The 22,512-nt window shown below is 49.0% G+C and overlaps 2 protein-coding genes across 2 annotated transcripts in view; both read right to left on the bottom strand.

The window, feature by feature from the left end:
- The window catches only part of LOC132572108 (zinc finger protein 436-like), a 244,086-nt gene that overhangs the window by 125,720 nt on the left and 95,854 nt on the right, over positions 1 to 22,512 (bottom strand). The gene's annotated exons all lie outside the window — the stretch shown is intronic.
- The window catches only part of LOC132572099 (zinc finger protein 665-like), a 41,901-nt gene continuing 28,647 nt past the window's right edge, over positions 9,259 to 22,512 (bottom strand). Inside the window, exons 2-5 of the mRNA XM_060238892.1 lie at positions 15,610 to 15,739; positions 14,877 to 15,067; positions 12,746 to 12,875; positions 9,259 to 11,872 (exon numbers count right to left, since the gene is read on the bottom strand). Of these exons, the coding sequence (XP_060094875.1) occupies positions 9,891 to 11,872; positions 12,746 to 12,875; positions 14,877 to 15,067; positions 15,610 to 15,709 (2,403 nt within the window). The 5' untranslated portion in view covers positions 15,710 to 15,739 and the 3' untranslated portion in view covers positions 9,259 to 9,890. The remainder of the gene's footprint in view (positions 11,873 to 12,745; positions 12,876 to 14,876; positions 15,068 to 15,609; positions 15,740 to 22,512) is intronic.

The raw sequence follows: 22,512 nt of genomic DNA, 5'->3' as shown, positions 1-22,512 counted from the left end.
GGGGATGGCAGACTGTGTAGCTCAGGGGTGGCCAACGGTAGCTCTCCAGATGTTTTCTGCCTACAGCTCCCATCAGCCTCAGCCATTGGCCATGCTGGCTGGGGCTGATGGGAGTTGTAGGCAAAAAACAACATCTGGAGAGCTACCATTGGCCACCCCTGTTCTATAGTAATAACATGGAAGCAAATAGTCTCAGAATTGGCCACCAGTCAATTTTAGCAACAAAAGTTAAAAACACTGTGGCCCAGATTTGCCCCATAACATTCTTCTGCTGGTCTGCAATGAAAACAATGGTTTACGAGTCCAAAGAAGCCGGATAGGTGGAGGCAGCACAGATCGGGAGAGGAGAGCTGATCTCCCCTCCTGCACAAAACAAACATATAGATCAGTTTCCAGTTCTCTATGCTCTTTCCAGCTACCTCCTCCTCTTCCTCTCCTCTTCCTCCATGTTTCTCTCCTCCCCCCTGTTCTTGCCCAAGAGTTGGGGATGAACCCCTAAACTCACCTTTCCTGCAGACGAGCAAAGGCCAAGTTCTCCCTCCAGCCAGGGGAAGCACGAAAGGAGAGAGGCCCCGGGGAAGGGCATACTCCATATATTTTTATTTCCATCTGGAGGGAAAACTGCCCCAGGGCACCTAGGAAAGGCAGGGTAGATCTCTCTGGCGCTCGCAAGTCCTCCTGGGAAATGTAGTCTCCTGCAACAGCAACACCCAGACAGAATTTTTAAAAGTGAGGCACTTCAGAATGTGGAAAGAAAATTTCTTTGCTCATTTGTGGTTTTGTGGGCAGCTTCCTTTGCATATGAATGAATCTTCCTTCTTGTTTTATGATCTCTGTCCTCTTCAGGCTCAATACAAAACTCATCTCACAGGAGCAACCGAAAAGCTCTACAGTCACCACCCTAAGAACATCTTGCCCCCAAGGGGAAGCCTTACCCCACGAGGTCAAAAAGGAAAAGGTGGGGAAGTGGGTTCGAAACACCAAGAGGGGTCAAAGGAAGATGCCACCCCCTCCCTGCTCTGCCGTGTTCATAATAAAAGGGGAAAGAGCCTCACTCAGAGAGGTGGCCGTCTCGTACGTTTCCTCCATTACTTCCCAGAAGAGTTTTCTTTGGCCTGGATCCAGCAGGGCCCATTCCTCCTCCGTGAAGAACATGGCCGCCTCCTCAAGGGACACCGGGGAGCTCTGGAAGAGGGGAACACAGCCCGCGTGAACAACCGTTTCTGTCCTTTCAAGAAGAAAAGCATCCCATCGCCCACTCCCTTCATTATATACTGAAAGTCTCCAAGAAATACAAATCCAGAAATCTGCATGAACTTGGGCTTCTCTTCCTCTAGACCAATTAAATGGGGGGAAAATTGACCCTGATTGTAAAAAGATTGTCTAGTATATTAATGAGATAATAATAGTTGGATGGGAAATCTTCTGAGATATAAATACCTTCCTTTTGACCAGGCTTAATACAATATAGTTATTAACAGACATTCTTACATTTTGACATATTACTGTTTTATTGCTTTTGCATGCTCATGCGACTCAGGTTAAAGGTTTGCTCAATTTGTTAATGTTACTATTCTGTCACTGGATCTTAAATTTGTACCATTTTGCATTTTAAACCACTCCCTACCAGCTCTGTGCGGCTTTGCTCACTGTGCCGGATTCCTCATCTGATGAAATGTGCTTGCAGAGCACACAAAAGCTGACGTTCTGAATAAAAATGGGTTGTTCTTCCATTTTAAAAAGTTTTGTTTCCGAAGAGTAAGGGTAGGGATAGGGAGAAAAGAGAGCACGATACATTTTTTAAACCTTATTCTGCATAAAGATACTTTTTAAAAAATACAAGCTTACATCTTCAATACTTTCTTTACATAAATTGTCCCATATTATTATCTCTATACTAAACATCATCAACATTTTAAAATTGTATACTATAAATCTTTTGGTTAAGTTATCTGTTAGTTTGACAATTCCAGTAAAGGCAATTTTGCAATATAAAATACAGGGGGGGGGGGGGGAAGGAGAAAAGTTCACACCAGAGAATCTCAAAGGTCTTGAGTGTCTAGCCAGGCATAAAATTTCATCCAGTATTTTCTTGCTTCTTCCTTAGATCTCCCAGCTGTTGGCTTCTCCGTAGGGAAGACCAGAAAGAGAAGCGACCCCCAGATCAGCCCGGCAGTCCTCCAAGATTGCAGAAGCTGAGCCTCTCCTCCCCCCCCGCCCCCTCCCTCTTGCACGCCCCTCCCTGTCCTCGCCCCACATCCCCCCCCCCCCCCAGGGAAACTCCCCTCCGCTCACCTGCCCTCCTGCTGCTGCTGCTGCAAAGGTGCGAGAGCCGGATCCTGCCCCCAGCAGGCGGGGGAGGGGAGGAGGGGGGCTGCTCATGCTGCCCCCCCTCCCACCCCTGGAAAAGGCGGGGCTGACTTGACTGGGGCTTGCAAGGCCTTCTGGGAACTGCAGTTCTCTCCCCCCAGCTGGAAGGAGGAGGAGGGGCTGGCAAGAGAGGCTGGCGGGGGGGGGGGGATGGTTGCCCCCTCTCTTCCGGGGTTGCTCCTGCAGCCCCTTGCCCTGGCTGGCCTTCTGCCTTTCATCTCCTCTTCCTCCTCTCTCTCACCTGGGCTTGGCGCTGCAGCAAGCTCACCTGCATGGGAGTGACTATCTGGGAAGGATAAGTTAGATGCCCCTCCCGGAATATGCCAGGCAGATGTTTCTTGCTCTTGCTCACCCTGCTGAAAGATCGCATTTGTCGTGTCTGAACAGCATTTTCCCATTAGCAGGAAACGTGGACACTTCTGGGCTTCCAAGGCATAGAATCAGAGAGTTGGAAGGGACCTCCGAGGTCATCTAGTCCAACCCCCCGCACAATGCTTCTCTCTCTCTCTCGGCTTGGCTTCGCGAACGAAGATTTAAGAAGGGTGCAATAGTCCACGTTTGCTGCAGGCTCGCTGGTGGCTGACAAGACCAATGCGGGACAGGCAGGTCCGGCCACAGTGGCTGCAGGGAAAAGTCTGATTTGGGGTAAAACCACCGCCTTCCCAAGATTGCCCTGTATGGCGAACTCTCCACCGGCCATCGAAATAGAGGGGCACCAAAGAAGAGGTACAAGGACTCCTTGAAGAAATCCCTTAGCACCTGTCACATCAACCATCACCCGCACAATGCAGGAAACTCGCAAATACCTCCCCCTAAATTCACAGGATCCTCATTGCTGTCAGATGGCCATCTTGCCTCTGTTGAAAACCTCCAAGGAGGGAGAGCCCACCACCTCCCAAGGAGGAAGCCTGTTCCACTGAGGAACTGCTCTTAACAGTCATAGAATCATAGAGTTGGAAGGGACCTCCAGGATCATCTAGTCCAACCCCCTGCACAATGCAGGAAACTCACAAACACCTCCCCCTAAATTCACAGGATCCTCATTGCTGTCAGATGGCCATATTGCCTCTGTTGAAAAACCTCCAAGGAGGGACAGCCCACCACCTCCAAGGAGGAAGCCTGTTCCACTGAGGAACTGCTCTTAACAGTCATAGAATCATAGAGTTGGACGGGACCTCCAGGATCATCCAACCCCTGCACAATGCAGGAAACTCACAAACACCTCCCCCTAAATTCACAGGATCCTCATTGCTGTCAGATGGCCATCTTGCCTCTGTTGAAAAACCTCCAAGGAGGGAGAGCCCACCACCTCCCAAGGAGGAAGCCTGTTCCACTGAGGAAGAAGAGAAGAGGAGGAAGAGAAGAGGAAAGAGAGGAGGAAGAGAAGAGGAAGAAGAGGAGTAAGACGAAGGAGAGGAGGAAGAGGAAGTAGAAGAGGAGGAGGAAGAAGAGAAGGAGGAGGAAGAACAGGAGGAAGTAGAAGAGGAGAAGGAGGGAGGAGGAAGAGAAGAGGAAGAAGAGGAGGAGGAAGGACGAAAAGGAGGAGAAGGGAGAGGAGGAAAAGGAAGGAGAGGAAGAAGAGGAGGAGGAGGAGAAAGAGAAGAGGAAGAAGAGGAGGAAGAAGAAGAGGAGGAAGAAGAAGATATTGGATTTATATCCTGCCCTCCACTCTGAATCTCAGAGCCTCAGAGCAGCTCACAATCTCCTTGACCTTCCTCCCCCACAACAGACACCCTGTGAGGTGGGTGGGGCTGAGAGGGCTCTCACAGCGGCTGCCCTTTCAAGGACAACCTCTGAGATAGCTATGGCTGACCCAACGCCATGCTAGCAGGTGCAAGTGGAGGAGTGGGGAATCAAACCCAGTTCTCCCAGATAACAGTCCGCAGACTTAACCGCTACACCAAACTGGAAGAGGAAGGAGAGGAGGAAGAGAGGAAGAAGAGGAGGAAGTAGAAGAGGAGGAGGAGAGGAAGAAAGGCAGGAAGAGAAGTATAAGAGAAGGAGGAGGAGAGGAAGAGGAGGAGGAGAGGAAGAAGAGGAGGGGAAGGGTCTCCCCTGCTCCGCTGGGCAGGTGGTTGGGGGGGGGACACTAGTGGGGGGGATGGAAGCGCCCACCTCCTTCTCCTCTTCCTCGCCACCCTCCACCCCTCCACTGGCTGGAGCTGGGAAAGCGAAGCATCCCCCATCCCAGGCCTGTAGCTATGGGGGGGCCTGCGGAGGCCCCGCCCCTGACATCTTGTGTGGTGCCCCTGACCTTCCCGCTCCCCCACCACGGGTGTAACAGCTGAGGGACTGCAGCTCCCCCTCCTTCTCCCCATGTTTAAATGGCGTGGGGGGGGGCACCTTGGAGCAGCCGCTGCTCCCCCCAGGCCTTGCAATGGCTGCCACTGGGTCCCCCTCCCACCTCTGCTAGCCCCCAGGGGCTTGTGCTGGAGGGGGAGGGCAGAAGGGAAGGTCGGGCGCCCGGGGTCAGAGCCACGCTGCCAGGGGAGGGGACCTGTTAAGTGCCCCCTGACTCTTTAATATGCCCCTCCTGGCTAAGGGCCTGCCCCCTCCCCTCCTCCGCAGGTCTGATGAGCCCAGGCGAGATCTAGGGCTAGAATCCTAGAGGAGGAAGGGACCTCCAGGGTCATCTAGTCCAGCCCCCTGCACCAGGCAGGAAACTCACAAACACCTCTCCCTAAATTCACAGGATCTTCATTGCTGTCATTTGGCCATCTAGCCTCTGCTGAAAAACCTCCAAGGAAGGAGAGCCCACCACCTCCCAAGGAGGAAGCCTGTTCCACTGAGGAATCGCTCTAAGAACATAAGAACATAACAGAAGCCATGTTAGATCAGGGCAATGGCCCATCCAGTCCAACACTCTGTGTCACACAGTGGCAAAATAATAATAATAATAATAATAATAATATATATATATATATATATATATATATATATATATATATATATATATACACACACACACACACACACACACACACACACACACAGTGGCTAATAGCCACTGATGGACCTCTGCTCCATATTTTTATCTAAACCCCTCTTGAAGGTGGCTATGTTTGTGGCCGCCACCACCTCCTGTGGGAGTGAATTTCACATGTTAATCACCCTTTGGGAGAAGAAGTACTTCCTTTTATCCGTTTTAACCTGTCTGCTCAGCAATTTCATCGAATGCCCACGAGTTCTTGTATTGTGAGAAAGGGAGAAAAGTACTTCTTTCTCTACTTTCTCCATCCCATGCATTTTCTTGTAAACCTCCATCATGTCACCCCGCAGTCGACGTTTCTCCAAGCTAAAGAGCCCCAAACGTTTTAACCTTTCTTAACAGGGAAAGTGTTCCAAACCTGTAATCATTCTAGTTGCCCTTTTCTGCATTTTTTCCAATGCTACAGTATGAGCTATGGCGGTTTGAGGTGCGGTGACCACAATTTGAGGTGCGGTGACCAGAATTGCACACAGTATTCCAAATGAGACCGCACCATCGATTTATACAGGGGCATAAATCGATGGTGCGGTCTCATTTGGAAGGTCCTGAGTTCAAATCCCGCCATCTCCAGCTCAAAAGATCAGGCGGGAGTGTGACAGCAGGCCAAGAAGGAAATGTTGGAGAGCATCTAGATTTATGGAAAAGGAATGTTTTAGGATACAAGGATCAATAAAGACAGGCCTACTTGGGCATGTCCGGACTTGCCTGGCTAATAGATTGTATTGCATGACTACAAGCTCATTATAGAAGGCTTGCTAAAATAGAGATTCAGCTTAGGCTTTGCAGCAAAAACAGGAACTGAAAGGGCAGATGCAAATAAGCGCTCAAAGAAGCATCAGTAGGAACTTGGAAGCTAAAGAATCTAACGAGAGCGAAACCACCAACGGGTTGCGGCTAGGCACAGATGGTTTGTGGTTAGGGTTGCCTAGGAAACCAGTGGTCCATGATGGTGAGGCAAGAAACTAGTACAACACCAAAGGGAACTAGTAGACGGCCTGGTACAGCACTTTCAGCACTTCCAGCACAGCACTGATGCAAAACTAGTAGAGAACGTTGAGAACGGGAAATGATTGCGCAAACGGTATATAAGGCCTGCGTGCCTCTGTGGTCTTTGCTCAGACGCCCACCTGGTCTGAGCCCGCACGTGTGTATCCAAATACAGCTTTGCTGTTTTCCTGACTTCGCCTCAAGCCTCCTTTGTCATTGCACCTGCTTTAATTGACAGAGCGGGCTTTTCCTGCTACAGGAGGAGGTGACAGGAAAGACCCCGCCTGTCTGAGCAGACAAAACTACCTGTGATGAACTGAGCAGAATATGGAGGAGAGAAATGCAACGCCCCACTTGGCCCCTTCTGGGGAGAAAGGGGGGGGGGATAAACACAGGGGGGGGGATAAACCCCCTGCACAATGCAGGAAACTCACAAACACCTCCCCCTAAATTCACAGGATCCTCATTGCTGTCAGATGGCCATCCAGCCTCTGCTGAAAAACCTCCCAGGAAGGAGAGGCCATCACCTCCCAAGGAGGACCCCCCCTCCAGACTACCAGAAGGTGATGGGGGGTTTAAGTTTGCAGATCCAGGCTGGAAAACCAGAGACACCCCCCCCCTCCGGAGCAGCTGCCATTTTCTCCAGGGGAGCTAAGCGCTGCAGTCATTCCGGGCAGGAGATCTCCAGGCCGAACCTGGAGGCTGATGGCATCCCTAGCAGGGAGGAGACTGAGTCCTGCTCAGCAGCCTCGAACTCCTGAGCCCCCTGCCCAGAAGGAAGAGCCGGCAGAGGCGTCAGGGGCGATTCCAGCACTGGGCTGCTGCTTCTTCGCTGCCTTGGGACTGCGGCTGGAGAAGAGGTTGCCCTCCTGTGGGAATCTCCCTGCCTGGCCCAGGAGAAGCCCCCGGGCAGGGCTGGCAGAGAGGGCGGGAACAGCCGCTTCCTTGGAGGGCTGCTTTTCTCTGTGCGGGGAGCCTCCAGCCCTGAGCGAGCCATCCAGGCCCTGGTCTTCTGCACAGGGACCCTGCGGCCTCTTCCCCACCAGGCTGGCGGCCCCCTGCCAGCAAGGACTGCCCCACGGAGGGAGGGAGGGCCAGGAGCAGGGCGCCCACAGTCTTTGTGCTGCTCCCCCCTCTGGCCTCCTACCTCCTGCCCCCAAATGACTGCCAGGACCAGGGGGCTGAAATGAAATCGAAAGAGATTCTGGCTCAACATGAGGAAGGACTTCCTGACCCTGAGAGCGGTTCCTCAGTGGAACAGGCTTCCTCCTCGGGAGGTGGTGGGCTCTCCTTCCTTGGAGGTTTTTCAGCAGAGGCTGATGGCCATTTGACAGCAATGAGGATCCTGTGAATTTAGGGGGAGGTGTTTGTGAGTTTCCTGCATTGTGCAGGGGGTTGGACTAGATGGCCCTGGAGGTCCCTTCCAACTCTAGGATTTTATGACAGCATTGCTGTTTCTGTGTGCAGCGAAATGCAGATTGTCACACTGAAGTCAGTCAGAAATTTTTCTCCCATTCGGCAGCGGATCCCGGAAGTTTTTGCCATCTTCTGGGTGAGGAGGAGGAGTCACTGGGGGTGTGGAGGGGAGGGGGAGGTATTTATGAAGTTCCTGCACTGTGCAGGGGATTGCGCTTAATGACCTGGGAGGTCCCTTCCAGCTCTACAATTTATGGCAAATAGATCCCCGTGGTAAAAACACATCAACAATTAAGTCATAACGTTGAGATGTCCATCCAATTAAAAGTCTCTCAAAAACAACTGGTGATATGCCACACTGTCCCTTCTCACCTGCAGCTCCACAGTGTCAAGCAATGTTTAAATCTTTCTCTGTGTAATTTTGTCTGATTGTGACTGCAATGTCTCAAAGATATTACTAACCCTGAACTAAGCTTGGGCACATCAAAGCAGAGGAGTAGCAGCGCCTCTTTCGCTTTTACTAACAAATGCAGGAATTTGCTCTTTGAAGATAAAGCCCCCAGGGACAGTTTCCCAGGCCAGACCTGGGCCCAGGAAGAATAACCACAGGGGAGATAAGGAAGTTAACGTGTGAACTTTCACACGTGAATATAGAATTGCTTAGAGTTTGTAGCCATGTTTAGAGAGCCTTTGTACTTTGTATCAGTTCTAATACCTCGCTCAATAGAAGCACATGGATTATCAATAAACCATACTTTGTTTCAACTCAAGGACCGGTTGATTTGAAATCTGCATGCTTGACACACAGCTATGCAGCTTTCTGCAAATGCAGATTTGTCAAAAAAAAAAACACCCCCTCTCATACAACTGTTTCCCTGGTTCATTCTTCAGTTTGGTGTAGTGGTTAAGTGTTTGGACTCTTATCTGGGAGAACCGAGTTTGATTCCCCACTCCTCCACTTGCACCTGCTGGAATGGTCTTGGGTCATCCATAGCTCTCTTATCTGGGAGAACCGGGTTTGATTCCCTACTCCTCCACTTGCACCTGCTGGAATGGCCTTGGGTTAGCCATAGCTCTCTTATCTGGGAGAACCGGGTTTGATTCCCCACTCCTCCACTTGCACCTGCTGGAATGGTCTTGGGTTAGGCATAGCTCTTGCAGGAGTTGTCTTTGAAAGGGCAGCTACTGCAAGAGCTCTCTCAGCCTCACCCACCTCACAGGGTGCCTGTTGTGGAGGAGGAAGATAAAGGAGATTGTGAGCCACTCTGAGACTCTTGAGATTCAGGGCAGAGTATAAATCCAATATCATCATCTTCTTCTCTGGTGGGGGAAGTCATCCACAGTGGTTAGGTCACACCCCCTCTCACTCCAGGCAGGGCTGTGCAAACTTTTGGGATGCCTTCCAGATCATAGGGTAGGGGGGGAGGGGGGAGTGTCCTTCCCAGGCGTAGAATAGCCAAGCCCCAAACTACTGAAAACTCCACACAGAAAAGGAATTAACCAAGTTATACAACTTTATTAATCCAACCATGCAAAAGGGGAAGAAAAGAAAAAAGAGCCAACCTTTCGAGTAGGCGTAACAACAGCCTCTTGGGGAGGGAAAAATAACTGGATGCTTTTGCCCCACCGAAGAGAAGAAACCTTCAGGTAAGCCAAAGTTTCGTTTTCAGAATTCCTCCATAACATTTTCTGGTTCAAATGCTTCTTGCACCGGAGTCTCAGAAAACCAACTACATGGAAAGTGCTGTAAGAGAGAGGTTTATTCTCCCCCACCGACATGTCTGAGAGATGGGCAGCTTCGCTGGAGATGAATGTCACTCCTTATCAAGAGCAGTGGAGCACTCCTTTGAAGTTTAGGATGGGAGGAAGGCACAGGCTTCATTCCCCGCCCCCCCCCCCAAATAAAAGACTTTGGCAGGGCTCTGAGCTGGATCATAAATCTCACATCTCCAGGACTCTAGCCCTGAGCTAAAACAAGGACTCTGTAGGAAAACCTGGGGAGCTCCTGACACTGGACAAAATGAGCCACCTTTTCACCATCTCTTAAGACCCAGAGAGACCAATCAACAGCTGCGGGATTCCTCCAAACTGGACCGTGTCGTTCCTTAATTCAGCCCACCCTCATTCCTCACCGGAGGTCCCCACGATGAATCTTTTGATGTGACCTTAGATGGCCACTTTGGGAGAAGCACTTTCCACACTCCAAGCATTTATATGGCTTCTCCCCAGTATGAATATTTTGATGTGCTTTTAAGAAGTCATTCCGAGAAAAGCACTTTCCACACTCCAAGCATTTAAATGGCTTCTCCCCAGTATGAATCTTTTGATGTGCTCTTAGGCTGCCATTAAAGGAGAAGCACTTCCCACACTCCAAGCATTTATGTGGTTTCTCCCCAGTATGAATCTTTTGATGTGACCTTAGGCTGCCATTAAAGGAGAAGCACTTCCCACACTCCAAGCACTTAAACGGCTTCTCCCCAGTATGAATCTTTTGATGTGTAGTTAGGCTGCCATTGAGAGAGAAGCATTTTCCACACTCTAAGCATTTGAATGGCTTCTCCCCAGTATGAATCTTCTTATGTGCAGTTAGGTTGCCATTGAGAGAGAAGCACTTTCCACACTCTAAGCATTTGAATGGTTTCTCCCCAGTATGAATCTTTTGATGTGCAGTCAAGCTGCAAGTCTGGGAGAAGCACTTTCCACACTCAAAGCATTTATATGGCTTCTCCCCAGTATGAATCTTTTCATGTGTTTTTAGGGTGTTATACCGAGAGAAGCACTTTCCACATTCCAAGCATTTGAATGGCTTCTCCCCAGTATGAATCTTTTGATGTGACCTTAGTTGGCCATTCCGAGAGAAGCTCTTCCCACATTCCAAGCATTTAAATGGCTTCTCCCCAGTATGAATCTTCTGATGTTCTTTTAGGGTGCTGTTCCAAGAGAAGCACTTTCCACATTCCAAGCATTTGAATGTCTTCCCCCCAGTATGAATCTTTTGATGTGCAGTCAAGCCGCTCTTCCAGGAGTAGCACTTTCCACACTCAAAGCATTTATATGGCTTCTCCCCAGTATGTATCTTTTGATGTGCAGTTAGTTGAACATTCCAAGAGAAGCACTTTCCACACTCCAAGCAGCTATATGGCTTCTCCCCTGTGTGAAACCTTCGATGTCTAGTTAGCTCCCAATTCTGATAGAAGCGTTTTCCACACTCCAAGCATTTATACAGCTTCTCCCCAGTATGAATCTTTTCATGTGTCCTTAGATGGCTATTCTGGAAGAAGCACTTCCTACACTCCAAACATTTGTATGGCTTCTTCCCAGTATGAATCTTTTTATGTGAAGTTAGGCCATTGAAAGAGAAGCACTTTCCACACTCAGGGCATTTATATGGCTTTTCCCTAATATGATTCTTTTGATGTGTTTTTAGGGTGTCATTTTGAGAGAAGCACTTTCCACATTCCAAGCATTTGAATGGCTTCTCCCCAGTATGAATCTTTTGATGTGACCTTAGTTGGCCATTCCCAGAAAAGCACTTTCCACATTCCAAGCATTTAAATGGCTTCTCCCCAGTATGAATCTTTTGATGTGCTTTTAAGGTGCCATTCTGAGAGAAGCATTTTCCACACTCCAAGCATTTATATGGCTTCTCCCCAGTATGCATCTTTTGATGTGCTTTTAGGTTGCCATTCCAAGAGAAGTATTTTCCACACTCCAAGCAATTATATGGCTTCTCCCCTGTGTGAACTCTTTGATGGACAGTTAGTGAACTACTCCAGTGGAAGCGCTTTCCACACTCCACACATTTATGCCTTTTCAAGAATGCTGGAACTTTGTGAGATGTTTTAGTACTGAATTGGCAGCTGGACCCCTTCTGGTTCATGGTACCATTAGACCTTTTCTTTCTCTTCCGTGTTTCATCTTGGGCTGAGACCTCAGGCTTCTTTCTGCTCTGACAGACCACCAATTCCTTCCTTTGCTTCTGTTTCCATTCCCTGTTCTTTCTGCAATGTCTCTTGGGTACCGCTTGACCCCCAGATTGTGCTTCCACTTGTATGTTGTTGTCTTTTCCCACAACTCTCCCTCCTGATTCTTTTCCAAACACATCTGCCACTGCAAAAGAGAGACCAAAATCATATATGAATGAAAAAGTTACAAAATACCAGTTAGCAGGTAAGGTCAGTAGTCAATGGTGCTTTCTATAACCAGACCCAAGGGCTTGGAAAAACCTCAACAATATCTAAACACACATCAGGATGACCTGGAAAAGAAGAAAGGGGTGACCAAAGGAAGAAGGAGCTGATTCCTTTCTTTCCACTCTTGCAGTAGCTTGCTCTTGAGCTCCCATTCAGGTTAATAAAGTTTCTAGCAGATGTTTAGGCAACACATAAAACAGAATAGGAAAAAGAATCCTTAAAAAATCTTGAATTTTGTTGAAATATTTTGATTAAATAAAAAAGAATAAATATATCCAACACTTAAATCCAGAGACTGGCGATGTGGACAAAATAGATAATCCCAGAAACCTGGAAAGTGATCTAGACTTGCAGAAGAATCGGAGAGGTGGGGAGAACATAGGGGGTTTCAACACCCCAAAAGAGCTACCACTGAGCCACCGTCCCTGCCCTTCTCTGGCCTGGTCCAATCCGTGGGGCTTTTCCTCCCTCCTCCCCTCAGCCCCACTCAGTCCAAGGAAGAGAGCCGCTGGGCCTCAAAATAGAAAGACCGAAGAAGGAAACAGGAACCGTGGGGATGTCCTAGAAGGAACCCAGCTGGATAGGGTCCATCTCTCCCGGTCAGAGCCTGCTTCATCAACAGGTTTCTCTTTGCAGAGTGAAAATATGCTATGCTTTCTTTTTCAGGAGCTGAAAGATCCCATATGTGCTCTTTCCTCTAAAGGACATGTGCTCTGGAATGAAAGACTGTCAAAGGAAGTTTCCCCTCCCTCCTCTTCTGCGATTATAACAAAGCAGAAAAGATCCTTACCCAGAGAGGCCGCGGTCTCCAACATTTCCTCCATAACAGCCCAGTAGAGTTTTCTTTGGCCTGGATCCAGAAGGGCCCATTCCTCTTCTGTGAAGAAGACGGCGACCCCCGCAAAGGACACGGGGGAGCTCTGGAAGAGGAAAATATGGCCCTCTCGATCAGCTCTCTGACCACTCAAGAAAGAAGGAAGAACCCCACCAGCCAATCAATTGTCTCTTCCTCGTCTGAAGAAGTGGGCATGCACACGAAAGCTGACTGTCTGAATACAACTAGGTTGGTCTTAAAGGTGCAACTGACTCCTATTTTGTTCTACTACTTCAGACCAACACGGCTGCCTATTTGGATCTAGCCAACCAATTGATTATAGAATCCAATACATCAAACTAAAGGCACGGAAAATAGAACTAGTTTCTTTTTCAGACCCTTGCCAGCTATTATATTCTGAATGTCTCCAAGAAATATAAACTCAGACAAATGCAAAGAACTGGGCTTCTCTTGGTCAAATCCAGTTAAATGTGTGTGTGTGTGTGGGGGGGGGGATAATTGACTGTAAGGCTGACATTATACTATCTTGCATGTTTAATCCCAGAAACAAAGACAAGTAATGTTTGAGAGAAGATTTCTGCTTTAAACATTGTTGTCTGCAGAGACATTTTGTGTTGCTCTAATGGTTACATCCAGCTGTGTAAACATAAACTGCCCTACTTAAAGGCAAAGCGTCTTCCATTTTGTCTTCTCTCTAACCAGCAAAGGCTGATTCTCCCCAGGCCGTGTGATCCTTGGGGGCTGGTGAGTGACAGATTCAAGGCAAAAAACTGAATAAATCCATTCCCTGTTTGTTCTTCCTCTTTTCTTGCTGCCTTCCACTCTCCCTAGCATGATTGCCTTTTCTAGTGACTCTTGTCTTCTCATAAGGTGACCAGGATATCTTGGCCACCAGCGACACAACCTCACCCTTAAAAGCCTTTCCCAGCTCCTGCAGGGGCTGCCTTTCCCAGCCTGACTTCTCCTTCTGGATTCTTTGGTCCAGTCTCCCTTTGGGTGAGGAGGGAGCCAAGAAACAGAGAATCTTGAACCATTTAAGTTTCTCCATCACCAGCCTGGAAGTTGCAGAATTTGCGAGCACTCCCTACTTCTGTCTCCTGGATGTTCAGACTTACTTCTTTATTCAAATGCTTATATCCCACTTTTCTCTGATAAGGCGAAATCATAAATCATACTAAAAAGCATAACAGGGGTGTCAAAAAAATACGCTTCCCCCCCTGCTCCAGTGTAGCCTATAGAGACCAATATAGTCTATGGGCCCCATATGCTATAATGGAGAATTGACCTGCAATATCTGGGGCTTCAGGGTTGCTGTTGCTTTTTTATGTAGAGGCACCAAACTTGCAGCATAGCTGCTGTTGCCTCTCCTCAAACACCTCCCCAAATTTCAAAAAGATCAGACCGAGGAGTCCAAATCTATGAGCCCCAGAAGGAGGTGACCTCATCCTCCATTGTTTCCAAAGGAAGGAAAATGCCTTGTGGGCATAGAGCAGAAACCTATGAGCAGCCTGTTGAACATCTGTGCACCAGCACCCCCCAGTGCAGCATAGAGGGAGCTGTGCCTGTGAGGCAGGCGGGGCTGAGAGAGCTCTGAAAGAACTGCTCTTGAGAGAACAGCCCCGAGAGAACTTGTGACTGACCCCAGGTCACCCAGATAGCTGCATGTGGAGGAGGAGGGGGGAATCAAACATGGTTCTCCAGATTAGAGTCCACACACTTAACCACTGCACCGAAGCAGACAATGAGCCCTGCTGGGTCAGATTGGGGGTCCATGTAAGAGTTAAGGATAAGAAGAACACCAGGCTGGCTGTAGGGAATATATTCAAGGGGGTGAAAGCACAAGTAACCCACCCCCCACCCCGTACCCCACCCCACGGATCTTGGCCAGGAAGCCTCATCTCTCTCTCTCTCTCTCTCTCTGTCTCTCTGCCTCTCTCTCTCTGTCTGTCTGTCTCTGTATGTCTCTCTCTCTGTCTCTCTCTCAGGGCTCTTTCCAGCTACCTCTTCCTCCTCCACTCTTCTTCCTGCATGTTTCTCTCCCCTCCCCTGTTCTTGCCCAAACTTGGGGATGAAACGGTGAACTCACCTTTCCTGCAGATAAGCAAAGGCCAAGTTCTCCCTCCAGCCAGGGGAAGCACGAAAGGAGAGAGGCCCCGGAGAAGGGCATACTCCATACATTTTTATTTCCATCTGGAGGAAAAACTGCCCCTGGGGCAACTAGAAAAGGCAGGGTTGATCTCTCTGGTGCTCGCAAGTCCTCCTGGGAAATGTAGTCTCCTGCAGCAGCAACACCCAGACAGAATTTTACAAAGTGAGGCACTTCAGAATGTGGAAAGAAGGTTTCTTTGCTCATTTGTTGTTTTGTGGGGCAGCATATGAATGAATCTTCCTTCTTGTTTTCTCATCCCCCACCCCCTTTCCATGTCCTCTTCAGCTCAACACAAAGCTTCCCTCCCAGCAGTGACCCAAAGAACCTCTGAAGCTGCCTTCTACTGAATCAGACCCCCCTGGGTCCCTCAAAGTCAGTCTGGTCTACTCAGACCGGCAGCGGCTCTTCAAGGTCTCCAGCTGAGGTTTTCCACTCCTGTTTGCCTGGACCCTTTTGAGTTGGAGATGCCGGGGATTGAACCTGGGACCTTCTGCTTACCAAGCAGTTGCTCTGGCACTGAGCCACCGTCCCTCCCCAAACATCTCATCCCTGAGGGGAAGCCTTACACCACAAGGACAAAAAGGAAAAGGTGGAGAAATGAGTTCAAAACACCAAGAGGGTCAAAGGAAGATGCTCTGCCATGTTCATAATAAAGGGGAAAGAGCCTCACTCAGAGAGGCGGCCGTCTCGTACGTTTCCTCCATCACTTCCCAGAAGAGTTTTCTTTGGCCTGGATCCAGCAGGGCCCATTCCTCCTCCGTGAAGAACATGGCCGTCTCCTCAAGGGACACCGGGGAGCTCTGGAAGAGGGAAATATGGCCCACTTGATCATCCGTCCCTGAGCTTTCAAGAACTGCATGGAAGCTACTGCAGCATCTCAACAGGATCCGGGGTTCATCAAACAGAAACACAGCAGGAGGACAACACGGCTGCCCATCTGGATCTAAAACTTTGTGGGTCTTCAAGGTGCTCTTTGGCTCCTGCTTTGTTCTACTGCTTGAGACCCACACGGCTGCCCCCCTGGATCTATATAGTAGGAGGAGGAGGGAGAGGAGGGGAGAGGAATTATATCTCGCCCTTCACTCAGAGAGGCTTACAGTCTGCTCTCGTTCCCCTCCCCACAACAGACACCCTGTGAGGCAGGAGGGGCTGAGAGAGCTCTTTAGAAAACTGCTCTTGAGAGAACAGCTCTTTCAAGAACTGTGACCGACCCAAGATCACCCAGCAGCTGCAAGTGGAGGAGGGGGGAATCAAACCCGGTTCTCCCAGAAAAGAGAGCTCTGGCTGACCGAAGGCCATTCCAGCAGCTGCAAGTGGAGGAGGGGGGAATCATACCCGGTTCTCCCAGATAAGAGAGCTCTGGCTGACCGAAGGCCATTCCAGCAGCTGCAAGTGGAGGAGGGGGGAATCAAACCCAGTTCTCCCAGAAAAGAGAGCTCTGGCTGACCGAAGGCCATTCCAGCAGCTGCAAGTGGAGGAGTGGGGAATCAAACCTGGTTCTCCCAGATAAGAGAGCTATTGCTGACCCAAGGCCATTCCAGCAGCTGCAAGTGGAGGAGTGAGGAATCAAACCCAGTTCTCCCAGATAAGAGAGCTCTGGCTGACCCAAGGCCATTCCAGCAGCTGCAAGTGGAGGAGTGAGGAATCAAACCCGGTTCTCCCAGATAAGAGAGCTCTGGCTCACCCAAGGCCATTCCAGCAGCTGCAAGTGGAGGAGTGAGGAATCAAACCCAGTTCTCCCAGATAAGGGAGCTCTGGCTGACCCAAGGCCATTCCAGCAGCTGCAAGTGGAGGAGTGGGGAATCCAACCCGGTTCTCCCAGATAAGAGAACTCTGGCTGACCCAAGGCCACTCCAGCAGGTGTAAGTGGAGGAGTGGGGAATCCAACCCGGTTCTCCCAGATAAGAGAGCTATGGCTGACCCAAGACCATTCCAGCAGGTGTAAGTGGAGGAGTGAGGAATACAACCCGGTTCTCCCAGATACGAGAGCTCTGGCTGACCCAAGGCCATTCCAGCAGGTGCAAGTGGAGGAGTGGGGAATCAAACCCGGTTCTCCCAGATATGAGAGCTCTGGCTGACCCAAGGCTATTCAAGCAGCTGCAAGTGGAGGAGTGGGGAATCAAACCCAGTTCTCCCAGATAAGAGAACTCTGGCTGACCCAAGGCCATTCCAGCAGCTGCAAGTGGAGGAGTGGGGAATCAAACCCGGTTCTCCCAGATAAGAGAGCTATGGCTGACCCAAGGCCATTCTAGCAGCTGCAAGTGGAGGAGGGGGGAATCAAACCCGGTTCTCCCAGAAAAGAGAGCTATGGCTGACCCAAGGCCATTCCAGCAGCTGCAAGTGGAGGAGTGGGGAATCAAACCCGGTTCTCCCAGAAAAGAGAGCTATGGCTGACCCAAGGCCATTCCAGCAGCTGCAAGTGGAGGAGTGGGGAATCAAACCCGGTTCTCCCAGATAAGAGAGCTATGGCTGACCCAAGGCCATTCTAGCAGCTGCAAGTGGAGGAGGGGGGAATCCAACCCGGTTCTCCCAGAAAAGAGAGCTCTGGCTGACCCAAGGCCATTCCAGCAGGTGCAAGTGGAGGAGTGGGGAAGCAAACCCGGTTCTCCCAGATAAGAGAGCTCTGGCTGACCCAAGGCCATTCCAGCAGCTGCAAGTGGAGGAGTGGGGAATCACACCCGGTTCTCCCAGGTAAGAGTCTGCACACTTAGCCACGACACCAAACCGGCTCTCTACACCAAAGTGGTCTTGCAGAGACATTACTAAATTTTATTTATATATTTATTTATTATATTTATTTCCCACCCTCCTCTATCAATCTCAGGGCGGCTAACAACAGTTAAAACACATAATGTTATAATAAAATACAGTATAATCGTTAAAATTCATTACACACATACATTTGCCGTCTCAATCCTAACATCCAAGATGGCATCAATATTATTAGTTCGTATTTAGTGCTGCATACAGTAACATTTGCTGGATTATGGAGAAAGCACGGAAGTATCAGAAAAACGTCTATTTCTGTTTCATTGACTACGCTAAATCCTTTGATTGTGTGGATCACAACAAACTGTGGCAAGTCCTTAAAGAGCTGGGAGTACCAGACCACCTCATAGGTCTTCTGAGAAAACTGTATAAGGGTCAAGAAGCAACTGTCAGAACAGGATATGGAACAACTGATTGGTTTAGAATTGGAGTTCAACAAGGATGTATATTGTCACCCTGCTTATTTAATTTATATGCAGAGTACATCATGCGGAATACTGGCCTGGATGAAGCACAAGCCGAAATTAAGTTTGCCGGGAAAAACATCAACAACCTCAGATATGCAGATGACACCACTCTAATGGCAGAAAGTGAGGAGGACCTAAAGAACCTCTTGTTGAGGGTGAAAGAGGAGAGTACAAAAGTAGGCTTGAAACTCAACATCAAAAAAACTAAGATCATGGCATCCGGCCTCATCACACTGTGGCAAATAGAAGGGGAAGACATGGAAGTAGTGACAGACTTCACATTTCTGGGATACAAGATGACTGCAGATGGTGACTAGTCATGAAATTAAAAGATGTTTTCTCCTTGGGAGGACAGGTGTGGTGAACCTGGGCAGTATAATAAAAAGTAGAGACATCGCCCTGCCAATAAAAGTTCGTGTAGTCAAAGCGATGGTCTTCCCAGTAGTCATGTATGGCTGTGAGAGCTGGACCATAAGGAAGGCCGAGCGCAGAAGAATAGATGCTTTTGAGCTGTGGTGCTGGAGAAGACTCCTGAGAGTCCCTTGGGCTGCAAGGAGATCAAATCAGTCAGTCCTAAGGGAAACCAACCCAGACTGTTCCCTGGAAGGTCAGATGCTGAAGCTGAAGCTCAAATACTTTGGCTACCCAATGAGAAGGGAGCACTCACTGGAGAAGACTCTTGAGAGTCCCTTGGACTGCAAGAAGATCCAGTCAGTCAGTCCCAAAGGAAATCAACCCAGACTGTTCCCTGGAAGGTCAGATGCTGAAGCTGAAGCTCAAATCCTTTGGCCACCCAATGAGGAGGGAGCCCTCCCTGGAGAAGATCCTGATGTTGGGAAAGACAGAAGGCCAAAGAAGAAGGGGGCGGCTAAAGAGGAGATGGCTGGACAGTGTTACTGATGCAACAAACACAAATTTCGGCAGACTTCAGAGGATGGTGGAAGACAGGAGGGCCTGGCATGACTTTGTCCATTGGGTCGCAAAAGTTGGACTCAACTGTGCGACCGAAACAACAACAACAAACAGTAACGTTGTCAGATATTGTTTGGCGTACTATTCATACTGGGATTGAGGTGGGATTTATTTACCTATAACTAAAAGGAAAGCGAGGACCCTCGGCCGTTGGGTTTCAGGGTGATGGTGAGAGTTGTCAGACCAGAAATGAAGGGAAGAGACCCAACCACAGATGTTGCCACTGAACTTGTTGGTGGGCTCCCAAGAAGGCAGGAAGGGGGGTGCAGCCCAGACAGGGAGGGGATTTGGGAGGGACGGTGGCTCAGTGGTAGAGCATCTGCTTGGGAAGCAGAAGGTCCCAGGTTCAATCCCTGGCATCTCCAAAAAAGGGTCCAGGCAAATAGGTGTGAAAAAACCTCAGCTTGAGACCCTGGAGAGCCGCTGCCAGTCTGAGAGGACAATACTGACTTTGATGGACCAAAGGTCTGATTCAGTATAAGGCAGCTTTATATGTTCATATGTCCCTTTTGCACAAAAGAAACCTTCAGACCTGTTTCCAGAGCAGAAGTCTTTTTGAGGTTGAGGCACACTGGAACTGTGCAACAACAGTAGACCCTTTGGGTGAAGAAGTACTTTCTTTTATCCATTTTAACCTGTCTGCTCAGCAATTTTATCGAATGCCCACGAGTTCATGTATTGTGAGAAAGGGAGAAAAGTACTTCTTTCTCTACTTTCTCCATCCCATGCATTATCTTGTAAACCTCTATCATGTCACGCCGCAGTCAATGTTTCTCCAAGCTAAAAAGCCCCAAGCGTTTTAACCTTTCTTCATAGGGAAAGTGTTCCAGCCCTTTAATCATTCTAGTTGCCCTTTTCTGGACTTTCTCCAGTGCTATAATATCCTTTTTGAGGTGCGGCGACCAGAACTGCACACAGTACTCCAAATGAGACCGCACCATCGATTTATACAGGGGCATTATGATACTGGCTGATTTGTTTTCAATTCCCTTCCTAATAATTCCCAGCATGGCGTTGGCCTTTTTTATTGCAAACGCACACTGTCTTGACACTTTCAGTGAGTTATCTACCGCGACCCCAAGATCTCTCTCTTGATCAGTCTCTGCCAGTTCACACCCCCATCAACTTGTATTTGTAGCTGGGATTCTTGGCCCCAATGTGCATTATTTTGCACTTGGCCACATTGAACCGCATCTGCCACGTTTATTTCAAAATACAGAGATACACACAGAAGCACAACCAGTATTATACGTGTATAAACAGACAAGATCAAACCCACCCAGTCACCAGGGTTCCCGCTAAGCTGAGTTAGTGTGAGCTAGCTCACAGATTTTTAGCCTCCAGCTCACACATTTTTGTCTTAGCTCAGGAAGGATGGCCCCAGAGCACAATAATTTATGCAGGAGCTCACCCCTTGAATGCCAGTAGCATTAGGTGTGGCCATCGGTAGCTCTCCAGATGTTTTTTGCCTACAACTCCCATCAGCCCCAGCCATTGGCCATGCTGGCTGGGGCTGATAGGAGTTGTAGGTAAAGAAAGCATCTGGAGAGCTTCCTTCGGCCACCCCTTCAGTAGCTCACAAAGTAGAATTTTTGCTCACGAGACTCTGCAGCTTAGAGGGAACACTTCCAGCCGCCGAAAGAAAACAACCGAAGAAACCCAGATTACAAACAGTAACTAAGCAACACAAACTAAGGCCAGACCAGAAGCTCATTTGAACCAAAATCCCCGTGTGAAAAAGAACCCCAGAATAGGGGACCACTTGACTAAAATATTGGACCTTCGTCTTAAAGGCCTCCTCCCATGCACATTTTAAGTGCTTTTATCTAAAAGTATGCCAACCCCACCATTTCAGGGAATGGTGAGAATTAAAAGCAAGCACGGCTTCCTCGCAGGGAGGGAGCACATTCGAGGGGCTGAAGAAAAGGAGCGCATGCACACACACACACCCTTCCGTACACAAATCCGCCCCCAGCATGACTCATTCAGATGTTCCCCTAGCAACTATCTTTCCTGCCCAGGCCTTTTGCCCTGAGAGCACAGAAGGGAAGCCTTTCTTATTGCCCTTTTCAGGCTAGGCGGGGGTTGCTGTTATCTCTTATCTCGATGGTTCAAAAGCTCACTGCCGGCTCCTCCCCACCCATCCACACGGTGGCCCTGCCCTTCTCGGCCCCAATCCGGTTCCAGGAAACCCACCTGCCCTGCTCCTGCTGCAAAGGTGCAAAGCCACCCCCCTCCTCCCTCCAGCCGGTGCGGGGCCCCAAATCCCCCCACCCCTGGCCCCTCGCAAGCCCTCCTGGGCAGATTAACCCATTTTTTGCTATGTTTTATTGTTTTCTTTTTTTCCCTATGGTATAATATAGTGTATATAATTAATATATAATATAATATGGTATAATATAGCAGAAGAATAGATGCTTTTGAGCTGTGGTGCTGGAGAAGACTCTTGAGAGTCCCGTGGACTGCAAGGAGATCCAGTCAGTCAGTTCTAAGGGAAATCAACCCAGACTGCTCCCTGGAAGGTCAGATGCTGAAGCTGAAGCTCCAATACTTTGGCCACCCAATGAGAAGGGAGCACTCCCTGGAGAAGACCCTGATGCTGGAAGGCAAAAGAAGAAGGGGGCGGCAAAAGATGAGATGAATGGGCAGCGTTAATGATGTCAAAAACACGAATTTGAGCAGACTTTGAAGGATGATGGAAGACAGGAGGGCCTGGCGTGACTTTGTCCATGGGGTCGCAAAGAGTCGGACTCGACTGTGCGACTGAACGACAATCATATAGTGGGTTCTATGTACGGCAGAGTCTCAAAGTAGGTGATAACCAGCTCTTTTAATAGGAGTGACCTAGCATAAGGTCACATTACAAGACTGGTGTTGGGGCCCACGGGCCAAACTTATATACACCTCTGGGTTTCCTCGCAAGCACGTTATTGGGTCATTCAAACCGGTGGGGGCTTGTAATCGGTCCTGGGCTGCAGGGATAATCCTGCAGCCCTTTGTTCCCAAGTCCCCAGGCTCAGTCTGTATGGCTCCAATGAGCCAGGCAAAAGCATCCAAAGTCTTCCCTTGAGTCCACATACATAACATATGGCAAACTAGAATGATGTTGACATGTTAAAAAGTAAATTAGGTGGGCAAGAGCATCACTATCCAATGCATTTCTCTTCTAGCTGTACTGACACACCCAAACAGGGATATTGGCTGTTTATCCCATTGCATATACTGAACTCATCTCCCACTAATTTTAATTCATTTTTCTCCTAATGGCAAACTATATGTATGTTACATGTTAAAAGGTAAATTAGTTGGATGGGAAATTTTCTGAGATATAAATACCTTCCTTTTGATTCAAGCTTAATACAATA

This window comes from Heteronotia binoei, chromosome 5, assembly GCF_032191835.1.
Source record: "Heteronotia binoei isolate CCM8104 ecotype False Entrance Well chromosome 5, APGP_CSIRO_Hbin_v1, whole genome shotgun sequence".
NCBI classification, from domain to species: Eukaryota; Metazoa; Chordata; class Lepidosauria; order Squamata; family Gekkonidae; genus Heteronotia; species Heteronotia binoei.
This window is presented reverse-complemented; position numbering and strand designations above follow the sequence as displayed.